Below are 15,135 nucleotides of genomic sequence, written 5' to 3' on the forward strand. Positions count from 1 at the left end.
AAGTAATAAAATAATAATAAAAAATAAATCCTCCTATTCCCCTTTTTCCTTTACCCAGATTATTAACATTGTATATATATATATATTCTTTTGTACACCAGACCACAATATAGATCTTCCTTTTCTTCTTTAAAGTGACCAAAGGCCAAAGGATATGATTTTAAACAAAAGAATGAAAATAAAAAAAAAGTCTTTTACAGACTATCTGTTATTATTATTATTATTATTATTATCATTCAAACTAAAATAGATATATAAAAAAAAAGAAAAAAGAAAAGAAAAGTAGAAGCAAAAGAATATGAAAAGAAAGAAAGGATATATGAGCAATGAGTTTTTTTTTTGTTTTTTCAGTTTAGGTAATGACGGTGGGTTCTTCACGGCCAGTGTATTTGACAAGTTGTGAGATCTCAAGAGCAACGTCAATCAGAGGCTGGAGAGCCTTCTGGGTCTCGAGGGGATACTCTTCAGGGTTGTTGGAGTACTTTTCAACATAGAGACGCACAGTCGCGCCCTGGGATCCGGTTCCGGACAGACGGATGACGATACGTGATCCATCCTCAAAGATGACACGCACACCCTGCTTCTTGGACACACTCTGGTCAATGGGATCCAGGTAGCTAAAGTCATCGGTCTTGGCCACCGTGAAGCCGCCAAAGGTCTTGCCGACCAGAGACTTGGTCTCGATCTGTTGTCTGAGACGCGAGACCATTTCATCCGCACGCTGGCCATCGACCTCCTCATAGTCGTAACGCGAAAAGAAGTTGCGGCCATAGATCTTGTAGTGGGCCTGGAGGACGTCCTGGACACTGGTGTTGGGGCGTGTGCTGTTGACATGCGCAAGGATGCTCAGCCAGGACAGGACGGCCCAGAGTCCATCCTTCTCGCGCACGTGGTCCGATCCGGTTCCAAAGGACTCCTCGCCACAGATCGAGCATCGGCCGGCGTCCATCAGGTTTCCAAAGAACTTCCAGCCAGTCGGGACCTCAAAGAACTCGAGGTTCTGCTTCTTGGCCACCAGGTCAAGTGCCTGGGAGGTCGGCATCGAGCGCGCCAGGCCATTGACGCCGTTCTTCTTGAAGTAAGGAATGGCCTCCTTGGCGTAGTGGGCAATGATGGCCACACTGTCGCTTGGGGTCACGAATGCCTTGTAGCCGATAATCATGTTCCGGTCACCATCGCCATCAGATGCGGCTCCGAAATCGTACTTTTCCTTGTCGACGCGTTCGACAAGGTCGTGGGCGTATGTGAGGTTGGGGTCAGGGTGGGCGCCGCCAAAGTCAGGCAAGGGCTGGCAGCGCATCACGCTGGATTCGGGCAGTCCGAGTTCGCCGACAAACAGACGGTGTCCATAAGGACCGGTCACACCATTCATGCCGTCAAACAAGACTTTGAATTTGTTGTCGTCTTTTGTCAAAAAGGCACGGATGGCATCAAAATCAAAGATGGTCTTCATGTAGTCCACGTAGTCATCCACACCATCGATCACCTGGACAGTCAGACCCTCGATCTGGTTCGTAGCAATCTTGGAAAAGTCAACGGCCGGAACATCGGCCCAGCGCAGTTCCTTGATGGTCTTTGTGATCTCATAGATCTTGTCGGTCACACTCTCAGGAGCAGGTCCTCCGTTGGACATGTTGTACTTTATGCCAAAATCGTTTTCAGGTCCACCAGGGTTGTGTGAGGCAGTCAGGAGAATTCCACCAGTTGCCTTGTTCTTGCGAATCAGATGGGATGCAGCAGGAGTCGAAAGGATACCGTTCTTGCCAACAATAAGCTTGGAGACCTAAAGAAAAGAATGCAAAAAAAAAAAAAGAAAACAGATTAATATTTTTTATTTTTTGTAAAGTGGTCGATACAATAATCACACATTTAACATTTATTTATATTTATACTTATACTTATACTTACGCCAGCGCCAATGCTGAGACGAACGATGATTTGAAGCACTTCATCAAGGTAGTAGCGACCATCGCCACCTACGACAAGAGTCGCTCCTTTGGCACCACCTTCAGATTGGGGAATGGCCTCAAGGATGGCCTGGACAAAGTTCTCTGTGTAGTTCTTTTGTTGAAAGACCTTGACGCGTTTGCGGAGACCAGATGTGCCTGGCTTTTGTCCCTCAAATGGAGTTGTGGCAGTAGTTTGGATAGAGACCATTGTTTATGTTGTCTGATAATCTTCTTGTCTGTGTTACTTTAGAGCAAGTCAGGTTTAAGAATGAAAGAGAAGAAGAAGAGTAGGTTTGGTTTTGGTTGCTTTATATCCCAATTATATGAAAAGATATAAAAGGAAAACAAGGTCGAATTATGTAACGACAAAAGTACGCAACTGAAAAAAAAAAAAAAAAAGAATGTAAATTTGATTACCGACAGCCCAAAAAAAAAGAAAAAGAAAAGTGATTGCTTACCAGATCCTGCCGTCAGTGAATTGAATCAACGATCAAAAAGCAGGCTGCCCTAATTTGTATATATATATATATATAAATAAAAGAGGGAGGGACCATGGCTCTAAAGCTACGACTATGATTGGCCAATGATCTTCCCCGATAACCACTAGAATGCACAAACACAAAGCAAAGATCTGTTCTATTATAATTTTGTATATAAAAATTATATAACTGACAAGGCTGTAGATTATGTAGATTGTCCAGACTTCTTTTAAAAGAACTTCTTTACTCATTTTTGTGTGTATTTTCTTTGATGGTGGGAAAGCTGACCAAAAAGAAAAAGAAAAAAAAGAAAGACAAAAGCCGTGACGCAAGCCATTGGATCAGTCACATGCCGTGAGGTACGTGAATTCTCTATTTCTTTTATATATATGTAAAGTGTGTATTGTGCCTATGTGCCTGTGCTTGTGCCTGTCTGTGCCTTGAATTTATATATATATAAAACAAAATCTTCTGACTTGATAGCTCTTCTTTTGTTCCTTTCTCTTACTTACTTACTTTCTTTCTTATTTTCTTCTTCTTCTTCTTCTTCTTCTTTTTTATTGTTATTAAAAATAAATAAATAAATAATGTCCGTTCAAGACGTGTACAACAACCTGTTCTCTACATTTCACTCTATGCGAGAGTACCTGGCACCTGTACTCAAGAACTCACGTTTCAAGGATACTGGCTGTTTGACACCAGAAGAAGTAAGCTTATCAAATCAAAATCAAGCAAAAAAAAAGAAAATTATTATTCCCCAACCTACCCCAACACAACACTACACAACACACATAGCACACATAGCACAGAGCAGGATAATATAGTGCAACCCAATATAACACGACACAATGCGACACAATTCTAGAAAGATTTTCTTTTGTTGTTGTTGTTGAATTCTAAACCTTGAATTCTGAATCTAACAAAAATATTCATATGCCTATATATATATATAAATAAAAGTTTGTTGCTGCGGGTGAGTTTTTGGTTTACAAGTGTCCAACATGGTCTTGGTGAGTTGAAGAAATACGCAATCGATGGATTGGTCAATCAATCAATCAATCGATCAATCAATCAATCAATCAAATGAAACAAAAGGGATACACTGTATAACTTTATTGTTCATTAATGAAAACGATGGGTCAAGATATGAAGAAAAGGGAATCTAATGATCTTTACATAATAATAAAGGGAGGGTGGACTGGATGACAAGAAGAGAGATTATTTGCCATCAGATAAACAATTTCTGGTCACAAGAAATGGTGAGTATATATATAGTGAAGAGAGGATTTTGGGGTGGTTTTGGGTGTGAATATAAAAATAAAAATAAATAAAGAGAGAGAGAGAGATTGGATTGTTAATTGCAAGTGATGAATGTGTCTCAATTTCTAGTACCTTGTTTGCGTCGTGCTGTGCAGATGGAGTACACAAATGATGATGTCGAGACTCAGTTGATTCATAACCAAGATACAAACGATGATGATGGCTGGATGTACACTCACAGTTCAAGAGGTAAAATTCGATCTTATTTGTCCTGATTTGTTTATCTTGCCGTGTTGTATTATAGTTCCTACTGTAATGGCTGACATTGCACACACAATGATTGGAGATGAAGACGAAGAAGAAGAAGAAAAAAAGGAAATGCAGAGACGATTAGAGAACCTGACAGTAAAGGACGACAAAGAAGAAGAAGAAGAAGAGGAGATTCCTGATTTGGATGATATACCAGACATGGAAGACACATTTGAAGAAGATGATCCGGTAAATACCCATTGCTTTGTTCTGTTCTATTCTTTATTAATGCATTTTTCTATATTTAATTACTCAAGGCCCGTGCAGACACCCATGAAGTCAAGTAAGTTCAAATCATGTGGTCATATTTGATATCATATCATATATGTTTAATGTGTGTGTGTATTTTTTTTTTATTTTTTTTGGTAGTGACAAGATTCTTCAGGTCAGAACTTACGATGTATTTATCACCTATGACAAATACTATCAGACACCTAGAATGTGGCTCTTTGGATACGACGAAGTATGTAGCATATAATGATTTAAGCGTTTTGTCGTTTATTGATTGTTACACTATTGTGAATTAGGAACGTCGACCGCTGACCTCACAGCAAGTTTTTGAGGACGTTACACAGGATTACGTCAAGAAAACTGTAACCATCGAAACACACCCTCACCTCAACCTTAGTCTTGCGTCTATTCATCCCTGCAAACATGCAGAGGTTATGAAGAAGATTATTGAGCGTATGGGAGATGGTGTCAATGCTGGTCTGGCATCAAATGAAGACACGGGTATCCGTGTAGACCAGTAAGTACAATCATTTGAATAGACTTATCTTGACCAACCTATGCATTGTGTGTATGTCTGTCTGTCCAATCTGTTCTAATAATCTATCTATCTATCTTTAAAAAAAAGGTATTTGATCATCTTTCTCAAGTTTATGAGTTCAGTCGTACCAACAATTGATTATGACCACACAATCAGTGCGTAAAAATGAAAAATTGAAATAATCAGATTTATATTATATTATATTGTAATGTAAAATATATATATATATATATATATAATATGTATGTATATGAAACAAATGCTTCTTTATTATTATTATTACTATTATTTACAAAAGAATGAAAGGATAAGAAATACAGGCAAAATGGTTATAGAAAAGATGATGAGTATGAGTATGAGTATGAGTATGAGTATGAGTATGACTATGACTATGATGATGCTTATGATGATGATGCTTATTATTATTATTAATGATAGTAGTAGTAATTGAAGTAGGGTCATTGGTTGTTGGTATTAAAGAGGTGTGTGCGGTGTGTGTTCCAAAAGGCGAAATAAGGTCTGTCGTACGGAGAGAGGAGAGACGGGTTTACTGATACAGCCATTCTATTATTACATATGATAAGTACATATTTCTGTAATACATAATATATATAATTTTACCATTCCAGCTTTGATGTATGCAATTTTGTCTTCAGGTGAGTCGTTTGTGGTGACGGCAATGATGGGAATTGTTTGGTTGGACAACAGGACGTCAAACGTATTGGAATGTCGGATGTGTTTTGCGGTATCGATTCCGTTTAAAAGTGGCATGTCAATATCCAGCAGAACAAGATCAAAAGAATGTCTGCCGAGGACTTCGAGGGCCTTGACCCCACTTTTTACAAGGGTCATGTCTTTCACAATGTCACCCATATGCAGTCGAAGCAGACGAGACAACACCTGGAGGTTTATAGGGTTGTCGTCGACCAGCAAGACTCGCTCTAATCGACTAGGCCGAATATCCGACACAGCAGCTGAATGGTGCCGTCTCAGCCGATGGCGCACATGTTTTTTCTCGACCGGCAGTGGTGATTCTGGCAAAGGTGCGCGCGAACCTGTCGAGGCCCGGCGATGGTTGCGAAATGAAAAGTAATCCAACGTGTATAATGAACGAGAAATAACGGTCAAGAGCAAGAGTCAAGGAACCAAAGTAGTAGTAGTAGTAGTAGTAGTAGTAGGAGTAAGAGAATAAAGAAAGAGTGAGAGAAAGGGCTTTGCAATTGATTAGATATATAATCATGCCAAAAAAATAAAATAATATAATATATATAAAAAGGGTCCCACGCCAAAAGAGATATTAGATGTAATCCAAAATGTATAATGGCCTTGTACACCACAAGACAAAATAATAATATTTTTCTTTTTCTTCAATTATCCATTATTCCTATGTATCATTTACAAATATCCTATTTACATACACCCTAAATTTTTACCCTTTTATATAAATAAATAAAGATATATAATAAATATTTCTTTTTGAGTACAGGAAATTTGCCAAGATTTATGGTTTTTCCTTTATCCATATACCTAATACGCACGTACACACACACACACAAGCAAGCAAGCAAGCAAGTAAGCAAGCAAGCAAAAAAGGGGTCTTCCAATTCAGTCAATAAGAAATCTAGACTTTTAATATATTTAATTGTAAATCAAGATACGTATATATCCAATTAGAAACAAATAAACAAAAAGAAATGCTACTATCCTAATATTCTGTTGTTGTGTCCTTTTGGTTACCCTCCCCTCCCATCACCACCCAAAAAGAGTAAACCTATAAGCGTCATTGTTTTTTCACATAATAATCTGTTTTTGTCAAGATTTTTATGGTCTTTTTTTTTTTTTTTTTTTTTTTTTTTTCTTGCTTGCTTGCTTGCTTAAGCAGACGACACGGCTGCCAATAAAGTATTAATAAAGACTACGCCCAGTATCATTTTCAAAATAGACATTCCTCCGCCATCATAAGCAGCAGGAGAGAGTTGACTAGGTCCAGGAACCTATATTTGTATATTTGTATTTATGAGATCCATAATGATAAATATATAAATATATAAATATATTATATTATATTATATTCAAAACTTACTATTTTGGTCATTGGCACACTTGTGGATGGTCCACTCCAGCCATTCATGTATTCAAAGTAGGATGCTAATGGCGATCCAGGACCCTTTGTTTTTGTTTTTGTTTTGTTTTGTTATTCTTTGATTTATTAAAGAGCCCAAGTAGATGCCTTTCGCTTATGAATCTACTTACAGGATTGAATTTGGAAATGGACATAATTATTATTATAGAATTGAATAAAATAAAATTATACCGTAATTGACAAGCAATACAAAAAATTGTTATCGCCGAGACTTCCCCACACGTGATATGCTATTTTATTACATATATGCGTCAATCGAGGTCTTCTCTCTTGTATTCGTGTCTCGTTTTTGCGATTTTAAATACCAATCAGACCTAAATATATTTTTACCTTTAATAAACATTAGGGAAAACAGCCCCTCTTCCCCTCCTCCTCCTCCTCCTCCTCCTCTCTTGTATTTATATATATATATATATCTCTGTGTGTGTGTACGGATAATTCTTTATTATTATTATTATTATTATTATTATTATTATGCAAAGGAGGCTTTTATTTTATTTTTAATTTTCTACCTATTTCTATTATATTAATACTAATAATTATAACACATGTAGTTTACTGAGCGTGTATGTGTGTGTGTGTCTAATATTGCGCCACCTCTTCCTATTATGACCTTTCTCGATTCTACAAATTTGATCTTTTTTATTATTATTCTTCTTTTTAAATCATGCATTATTCTTAACACGATCTTGAACCGAATTGAAATTGGCTCATTTAGTAAAATTCAATTATATATACATATACATATTTGTGCGTTTGGGTGTGTTGATCTAGATTATGGGGTGTGATTTACAAGTAATTTAATGGTAACTATGGTAGTGGTGTAAATTATATAAAAGAAAAATGTGTACATCTTTTATTTTATTTTATTTTACCATGTCAAACAAGTGAGTGTAACATAATCTAATCGATGCCAGATTCCTTCCATAGCCGTCTTGAGATCCTTATCTGATGCTAGCAAGAGAACAATTCCTGAAGAGGAGCAAGTATCAGCACACGTCGGTGAATTTTCTGAATCTGATGATGATGATAATGTTTGCGGTGGTGCTGGTATTGGTATTGGTATTTGTGGCTGTAATTGAGGACTAGAAAAGTATCCGAATGAACGGGAGGTGACCATATTAGCCAAGGATCTCATTGACACACTGGGTTTCTTTTGGTTCAAGGTGAGCGTGTAGAGTGCCCCTTGTCGATCAGACTGATCCAGATGGTAATACGCCAGACTGGAGGACGGAGGTAGGAGACTTAGATTGGCCAGGGCAAGCTCATGGTCAAGCGCTGAACGGAGCTCGGAGAGTTTCCAGTTTCGCTGCATATGAACTGTCACTGAAGTATGGCCGAGAAACAAGCATACTTGAATAGAATACCCACCAGTCGACGATGATAATGCCAATGAAGATGAAATAAGAGGTTTCGATGGAGCCTGAAGTGACCGAGTCGAGGGAATTGGATGTGAAGTATCGAGAATGATTGCTGGTGGATCCGAAGCTTTATCTCGAGACGGAGGCGAAGGTGAAGATGAAGATGAAGATGGTAGTAACAGTGATGACGAAGAAGGTAATGATAGTGATACTGATGGCGATAGTAATGGCGATAGTGGTAGCGATGGTCCGCATACTGCTGGATGATGATCAAAAAAACGATGTACAATCTGGGATTGCCACACAGAAGGAGACATGACAGACAACTGGAACAGGTATCGGTCCAATCGATGCTGCTTCTTTCGCTGCCGAGATTTTTTGGTGCACCAGGACTGGTGACGAGGTAAAGGTGACAGAACTGGAACAACTGATCGAGTCTTTAAAGCCGAGTTTATTACATTCTGGTATTTTCTTCTCCAACCAGCTGTAGTCGTGCTTGCGGTTGTGCTTGCGGCTGTTGTGGTTGTGGTTGTTGTTGTTGTTATGGGTTCATGTGGAGTGTACAGTACGCACAATTCGTCAGATAGTCGTAAAAAGTCCTTAAATCGTCTGTGGACAGTGTAGGTAGGGCCTTGGTCAGGTTGAATCTGAATAGCGTACCAGGTTTCTTTACCTCTCTGTTCATATGATTCAACAGAAGCACTAATTATTGAAGACATTGGAAATGCCAAACAAATAAGAAAGAATAAAATGAAGATGAAGAGCAAGAATTAAAGTAAAAGAAAGAAGAGGAAGAGGAAGAGGGATACAAATGCTAATGGTAATAAAAAGGGACCACCCATTTACTTTAATCCTCTTAAAAAAAATAATGATATTAAATAAGAATACTTATATGAATATGTACATGCACATGTATATATGAAAGATAATGATTATAATGTTGTTGTTATTGTTGTCGTTGTGTACAAGTGTGTGTCCAAGAGATAGAGATAGAGATAGATAGAGAGTATGTATATATATATATATAAGGTGCTCTTCTGGTTCATTGTATTTCATACAGTTCAAGTTGCCTTAAAAGTAGATTGTCCATCAACAGCCAAAAAATAATAATACATACATACATAAAATTCCTCCCAAGCATTCTTCAAAACAATTTAAGCACAAAATGTGCCTGTGCTTAAGTGAACAATCAAACAAGCAAGTAAGCAAGTAAGCAAGTAAGCAAGTAAGCAAGTAAGTTTCCTTTTTCTCTTTCTTTCTTTTCCCGTCCGAGTCACAACCTTCTCTCCCTCCCTCTCCCCCCTCTCCCTCCCCCTCTTTCTCTCTTTCTTCTATTTCTTCTAATTAAAGCACACGAAAGCGCTTTATCTTTATAGAGAGATATATACATATATCTGCTTCATTTTCTTCTTCTTCATTTATATATATAGGTATTCTACATAATCATAACGTTATACACCTTGGACCTTTTCACTGGCTTACGACAACACACTTATTAACTCTAATGGATAAACGTAAGTAAAGGAAATAGAAAGGAATCGTAGTTGGGTTAGCTATTAGGAAGCTATCTTGAATACATTGATATTTATGCTTGTACAAATCATTATAGCTAATCTTCATTCTCGTGGTGGACCACCTAATGACTATGACTGGCCAGTCACTATTCTAATGGTGAGTGTTCTTTTAACTGAAATTACAACCCTTACATTACTCTCTTTTCTTTCTTTCCTTCCTCTTCTTTATATTTCTTATATAAAATATAAAAAAAAATCAAAATAAAAGTAAAAAAAATAAAATTCTCCATTTTAGTATGTCTTGATGACACTTCTAGGTCTTGGCATGTGCTTTTGTCTACGCAAAGCAAACCGGCTGATCCCAAACCGGCTCAGCTTTCCATTGGTCTCAACACAACCCAAAGACATTGCTGGAAATAGAAGAGGAAGAGGCTATGATGCTTCGGATGTTGAGCAGGGAGATACTGATGCTCACCAGGGACTTTTGAGTGAATATCAACAAGATAGTAACGATGAGTATGAAGAAGGAGACAACCAAGACGATGGGTTCCCTAGACCACCTCTACGTGGAGTAACAATTGCAGGTCACAATAATGACAATAATGATGACGATAGTGCTTCATTTGATGAAGAATTTGGTGAACTACAGGCAGCCGAAGACGAATGGCAAAAGAACAATGAGCCTAGAGTCACGTGAAATGGCAGCACTTCCCTTTTTTCCCCTCTCTCTCTTTCTTTTACTCTTTTTCTTTTTCTTTTTGAACTGTATAAATACATTTACATATAAATCCACATATCTTTATACATGAAATGTATATAGAAGAAACGCATATTGAAAAGAGAAGTTGGCACCAAAGAGAAAGAGGATGAGAAATACAAAAGAAGAGGGATTGTTATTGTTGTTACCATTCTCGGTCAATAAGAAACAATGATAGCAATATATATATATATATATATATATAGAACCTCCAAAAAGAAAAGCTTGGTTTACTTATAGCCCTCATCTACTGTATGTAATTTTGTATAGATATCTGTACAAATATAATGTTAAAAAACTATGAAAGTAATACTAATGGTTTAAAGCAATAAAGCCTTCCTTTTCTCCCATCGACCACTTCTTTATGTTTCTATATAAAGGTAGTCAGTCTATGGAAATATAAATCATTGTGCCTATATCCTTTTCTTCTATTCTTCTGAAATGCTACTGTGCATATGATAGTGAGAGTTGAATGTCTTTCTTGGCACTGAATTTTAAATAATATATATATATACTCCGACAAGATAAAACATCGTCACTTCCCCAGAAATACACCTCTTTTTAGAGCACACCATTTTTCTTTTCCTTTTGCAGAACCTTTTCTTAAAACTAAATCACTCATGTCATCAAGAAATACAAGAACCAGAAGCCCTTTAAAAAGATGTGAATTGTCAGAGTTTGAGCGTGGTGGCAATATTTGGCTATATAAAACCAAAAATACCCCAACTGAGATCGCAAACCACATGGGTATCCCTAGAACGACAATCAACACCACTATCAAACGTTGGGAAGAAACTGGTACTGCAAAACCAAAGACCAGACCTGGGAGACCTAAGAAACTTAGTGTCACGGATGTTAAAAGCCTTTGCTTGAGCGTGAGGCGTAACCCTTTCGAGAGTTATGCATATCATCAAAGGAATATGGCAGCTGCAAGTGTCATCATCTGTAGAGACACAGTTATCCGATACCTTAAGGCCAAAGGCTTTGGTTCTTACACCCCTGTTCCTAAGCCAAACTTCACCCGTGAACAGAAGAAGAATCGGTTTCGTTGGACCAAAGCTAGAGCCAGCTTTGGGATTGAGGACTGGAGTAGGGTGGTGTGGTCAGATGAGTCGAGGTTTATGCTGAAGGGCAATGATTCTGACCCAGCCGTGATTCATAAGCGAGGGGAGAGACACTAGGAACGTCATACACTAACAACAGAGAAGTATGGAAAGGGTTCCGTGATGGTGTGGGTTGTTTCTGGGCTGGTGGTCTCGGACCGTTATCGTTTCTCGAAGGGTCAGTAGACCAAGACGCATATGTCAATTGTTTGTCTAAGGACTTCAATCCCTGGTATAAGAAATTGAATGATGAACAGGACACTATGTTTACATTCCAAGAAGACGGTGCTAGTTGCCATACTGGGTCTTATACGACGTGGTGGAAAAACCATTGGGAAATTAAACGTTTTGACTACTGGCCATCACAAAGTCCAGATTTGAACCCCATCGAGCACGTCTGGCATGCCCTAAAAGCCAATGTTCAAGAGAGAAAGGCCTCTATAAACAATGTCGAAGAGCTCAAGGCTTGTATTCTTCATGAGTGGGAGAGACTTGACCCAGGACTTCTTCGTACTCTTGTAGCAAGTATGCCGGATAGAGTTCAAGCAGTTATAAAAGCTCGTGGTGACCACACCACATATTAGACCCTATCTTATTTTTTTATTTATATAATATATATACTTATATCTATAATAAAACGAAGTTTCACTTTATTTAGTCGAGTTCTTTAGAAGATATAATGTAAAGAAGTTGATATGTAGTTTATTCGGGACTAGAAATCAAGGAATCTGACTGTGATTTATTCTGCACGAGTGTATATATATTATTTTTATTATTATTTTAAAACACATCTTCCTCCTCCTATTTTTTTCTTCTTCTTCTTCTTCCTCTTCCTCTTCTTCATTACTCCTGGTGTGTTTCTCGTTCATCAGTAAAGTAATTCACAAATAAAATAATAAACAATCAAGTTCAAAGAACATCATTCCAATAACATTTTTATTTTATTTTATTTTATTTTATTTTATTTTATTTTTTAAAAAAATTACTTTTTTATGTAAACCAATTAAAAAAAAATAGTGGAAGATATTAGCAGTGGATCCGATAGTGAATACGTAAAGTACTGGATTGACTGGTTTCTCGGTATTAAAGGAAATGAGTACTTTTGTGAAATCGATGAAGAATACATTCTCGATCGATTCAATCTGACCGGCCTTAATGCCGAAGTCAAGCAATATTATCTCGAAGCACTCGACATGATCACTGACAATCTCGGTAAGTGTAGAGTGCAATGTGTAAGAGTTATATTCCTAATTCAAATTTATTTTTCTTTTTAAAAAACCTCCCCCCCACACACACACACACATATATATATATATATTATACATAAAATAAAGATGAAGAAAGCTTTGATGAAAAGGCTCGAGAACAAATTGAAAAGGCAGCTCGTCATTTGTATGGCCTAATCCATGCTCGTTTTGTTATAACTTCCCGAGGATTAATCCGCATGGTAAGTAAATATGTACAAATATGGATATGTATGTATTATGTGTGTCAGTGACATATTGAGAACATATGTCTCATTCTTATATTTCTTTACTTTTTACTTTTACTTTTCTTTCTTTGGTTTCTTAGTTGGAGAAACACAAAAAAGGAGACTTTGGACGTTGCCCTAGAGTGTTGTGCAACCTCCAGTCATTGTTACCCGTAGGTCTAACAGACGTTCCAATGACCAAGACCGTCAAGCTTTATTGTCCACGATGTGAAGATATTTACAATCCTAAATCTGTACGCCACGCTGCAATTGACGGTGCTTATTTTGGCACATCTCTTCCCCACATGTTATTCCAAATTCACCCAGCCTACCTGCCATCAAAGACCAACGAACGCTATGTACCACGTATATTTGGGTTCAAGGTACATGAGATTGCAGACCAGCACAGATGGCAAGATAAAGCACGTCTGGAACACCAAAACGGTTTGGCTGCAGTAGAACTATCATCATATGCACCCCGAAAAGCCTAAGCAAATATATTTGTATACAAAATACAAAATACAAAAAGTACAAAAAAAAATACACAAAACACAAAAGAGAAATAAAGTAAGAGCGAGAGTAAGAGTAAGACAGAGGCACTGAGACGACAAACGAAACGAAGCGAGACGAAGCGAGACGAAGCTAAACAGAGCTAAACGTACAATATGATACATTGCGATGGGATGCGATACGAAATGGAATCCAATGAAAACAAAAAATAATAATAATCAGAAAGAGAGATGTAGATAAAAGAGAAAGAAAAAAAAACGACCTCTTACTTGTGTGTGTGTGTGTTGAATGATGATAATTGAGGTGAAATCAATTAATGAATTAATGAATGAAAGAATGAACTAATTAATGTGGACGAAATGGAATCAGAAAACAAATGCTTTTTTCTAACAAAAGAAAGAGAGAAGAAAAGAGTTTCAGTAAAATTTAAAGAAAAAAAAATTACTAAATAACTAGATAAAGACGTATAAGAGAGATATAAACATCTAGTATATATGTAGTATGTGTGTACATAGAGAGACAGGAAGAGGATAGTAAAGATTAAGCATGTACAGAGAAAGTAAAACAGGAAGAAGCAAAAGTTACGAATAAAAGAAAGTCTAAGGGTGGGATGTGTCTCCAACGACATTGGATACAACAACTTGTCCCTGATGAGTTAATACCACAGGGCGGACCATTGGTGTTGAGGTATCTACGCTAAAGTGTTGACGGATCACATCATCTCGGTGTTGGTGAGCAGATGCATACACACCTAGACCAATATTCATATAGCTAGGTTGATAATGGAATACAGGAGGGGCTTGCTGTTGATGTGATTGTTGAGCGTGATGCTGGTTCTGTTGTTGTTGTTGTTGTTGTTGTTGTTGGTTTTGGTTTTGGTTTTGGTTTTGGTTTTGTTGGTTTTGCTGGTGCTGGTGGTGATGGTGATGGTTATTCTGATTTTGATGTTGATGTTGATGTTGATGCTGATGAAGTTGTTGATTTTGCTGTTGGTTAGATGTATCTGTAGAGGAGTCGATAGTCGTTTCAGGCCACAAAGAATACATCATTGGATCATTATGTGTGTTGTGATTGTGCCAACTGGATCGCATCATTCCACCTGCCCGGCGTGCTTTATTTATCCCTTTATCCATGTGTGTCACAAAATCTACAAGATGATTGTTGTTGGCAGAAGTAGCCATCAACAGTTCCCCTGGTGTCCGTGCATCAGTTCCAGTGCGATCAAACAAGGATCGTGCCTTGAAAAGATAGTCATCAGCACCAACACTGGCAGCAGCCGCGGATGAGCTGGCAGCCATGTCCACAGACTTAACCCATGAATCATCATCGACCGTTAAGAAGTCAAGAGGGTTAGACGATGGAGCAGTGGTGAGATTCGTGGTCGGTAAGCCTGGCGCAGAATCTGACGCAGATATGGAGACGGAAGCAGGTGCTCGCCAATGAGGAGGATGAAATGTGCAGGACAGGACCTGCGCTGCATTGATTTCGGCATCATGAATGTACACGCAAT

General features: G+C 37.8%; 7 protein-coding genes across 7 annotated transcripts; 3 read left to right on the forward strand and 4 right to left on the reverse strand.

The window, feature by feature from the left end:
- Nucleotides 1-94: 94 nt before the first annotated feature.
- PHYBLDRAFT_179459 (hypothetical protein) lies at nucleotides 95-2,212 on the reverse strand. The gene is made up of 2 exons (XM_018438148.1): nucleotides 1,909-2,212; nucleotides 95-1,783 (listed from the first exon to the last, which is right to left on the reverse strand). The coding sequence occupies exons 1-2, from the start codon at nucleotides 2,155-2,157 to the stop codon at nucleotides 353-355; spliced, it is 1,680 nt and encodes a 559-aa protein (XP_018296216.1). The 5' UTR covers nucleotides 2,158-2,212; the 3' UTR covers nucleotides 95-352.
- Nucleotides 2,213-2,933: 721 nt separating this feature from the next.
- On the forward strand, nucleotides 2,934-5,101 carry PHYBLDRAFT_121790 (hypothetical protein). The gene is made up of 9 exons (XM_018428829.1): nucleotides 2,934-3,135; nucleotides 3,389-3,438; nucleotides 3,617-3,687; nucleotides 3,818-3,937; nucleotides 3,993-4,186; nucleotides 4,255-4,280; nucleotides 4,367-4,460; nucleotides 4,525-4,745; nucleotides 4,854-5,101. Exons 1-9 carry the CDS (start codon nucleotides 3,016-3,018, stop codon nucleotides 4,927-4,929), a joined length of 972 nt encoding a protein of 323 aa, XP_018296217.1. The 5' UTR covers nucleotides 2,934-3,015; the 3' UTR covers nucleotides 4,930-5,101.
- Nucleotides 5,102-5,240: 139 nt separating this feature from the next.
- On the reverse strand, nucleotides 5,241-6,550 carry SSk1 (SSK1 signal transduction response regulator; the record flags this gene model as incomplete). The annotated part of the gene is made up of 3 exons (XM_018430375.1): nucleotides 5,241-5,330; nucleotides 5,388-5,821; nucleotides 6,538-6,550. The coding sequence occupies 3 exons, from the start codon at nucleotides 6,548-6,550 to the stop codon at nucleotides 5,241-5,243; spliced, it is 537 nt and encodes a 178-aa protein (XP_018296218.1).
- Nucleotides 6,551-6,640: 90 nt separating this feature from the next.
- PHYBLDRAFT_140281 (hypothetical protein) lies at nucleotides 6,641-7,043 on the reverse strand (the record flags this gene model as incomplete). Its single annotated transcript, XM_018430376.1, has 3 exons — nucleotides 6,641-6,760; nucleotides 6,850-6,933; nucleotides 7,020-7,043. The coding sequence occupies 3 exons, from the start codon at nucleotides 7,041-7,043 to the stop codon at nucleotides 6,641-6,643; spliced, it is 228 nt and encodes a 75-aa protein (XP_018296219.1).
- Nucleotides 7,044-7,780: 737 nt separating this feature from the next.
- Nucleotides 7,781-8,989, reverse strand: PHYBLDRAFT_140282 (hypothetical protein; the record flags this gene model as incomplete). The annotated part of the gene is made up of 1 exon (XM_018430377.1): nucleotides 7,781-8,989. The coding sequence occupies one exon, from the start codon at nucleotides 8,987-8,989 to the stop codon at nucleotides 7,781-7,783; it is 1,209 nt and encodes a 402-aa protein (XP_018296220.1).
- A 623-nt stretch (nucleotides 8,990-9,612) lies between these two features.
- On the forward strand, nucleotides 9,613-10,607 carry PHYBLDRAFT_179461 (hypothetical protein). The gene is made up of 3 exons (XM_018438149.1): nucleotides 9,613-9,784; nucleotides 9,880-9,941; nucleotides 10,080-10,607. Exons 1-3 carry the CDS (start codon nucleotides 9,775-9,777, stop codon nucleotides 10,479-10,481), a joined length of 474 nt encoding a protein of 157 aa, XP_018296221.1. The 5' UTR covers nucleotides 9,613-9,774; the 3' UTR covers nucleotides 10,482-10,607.
- Nucleotides 10,608-12,446: 1,839 nt separating this feature from the next.
- On the forward strand, nucleotides 12,447-13,863 carry PHYBLDRAFT_121792 (hypothetical protein). Its single transcript, XM_018428830.1, has 4 exons — nucleotides 12,447-12,520; nucleotides 12,662-12,856; nucleotides 12,979-13,091; nucleotides 13,217-13,863. Coding segments are annotated over exons 1-4 (699 nt in total). The 5' UTR covers nucleotides 12,447-12,519; the 3' UTR covers nucleotides 13,607-13,863.
- Nucleotides 13,864-15,135: the final 1,272 nt, after the last annotated feature.

The sequence above is a fragment of the Phycomyces blakesleeanus genome (genome assembly GCF_001638985.1).
Source record: "Phycomyces blakesleeanus NRRL 1555(-) unplaced genomic scaffold PHYBLscaffold_3, whole genome shotgun sequence".
Classification (NCBI taxonomy): Eukaryota; Fungi; Mucoromycota; class Mucoromycetes; order Mucorales; family Phycomycetaceae; genus Phycomyces; species Phycomyces blakesleeanus.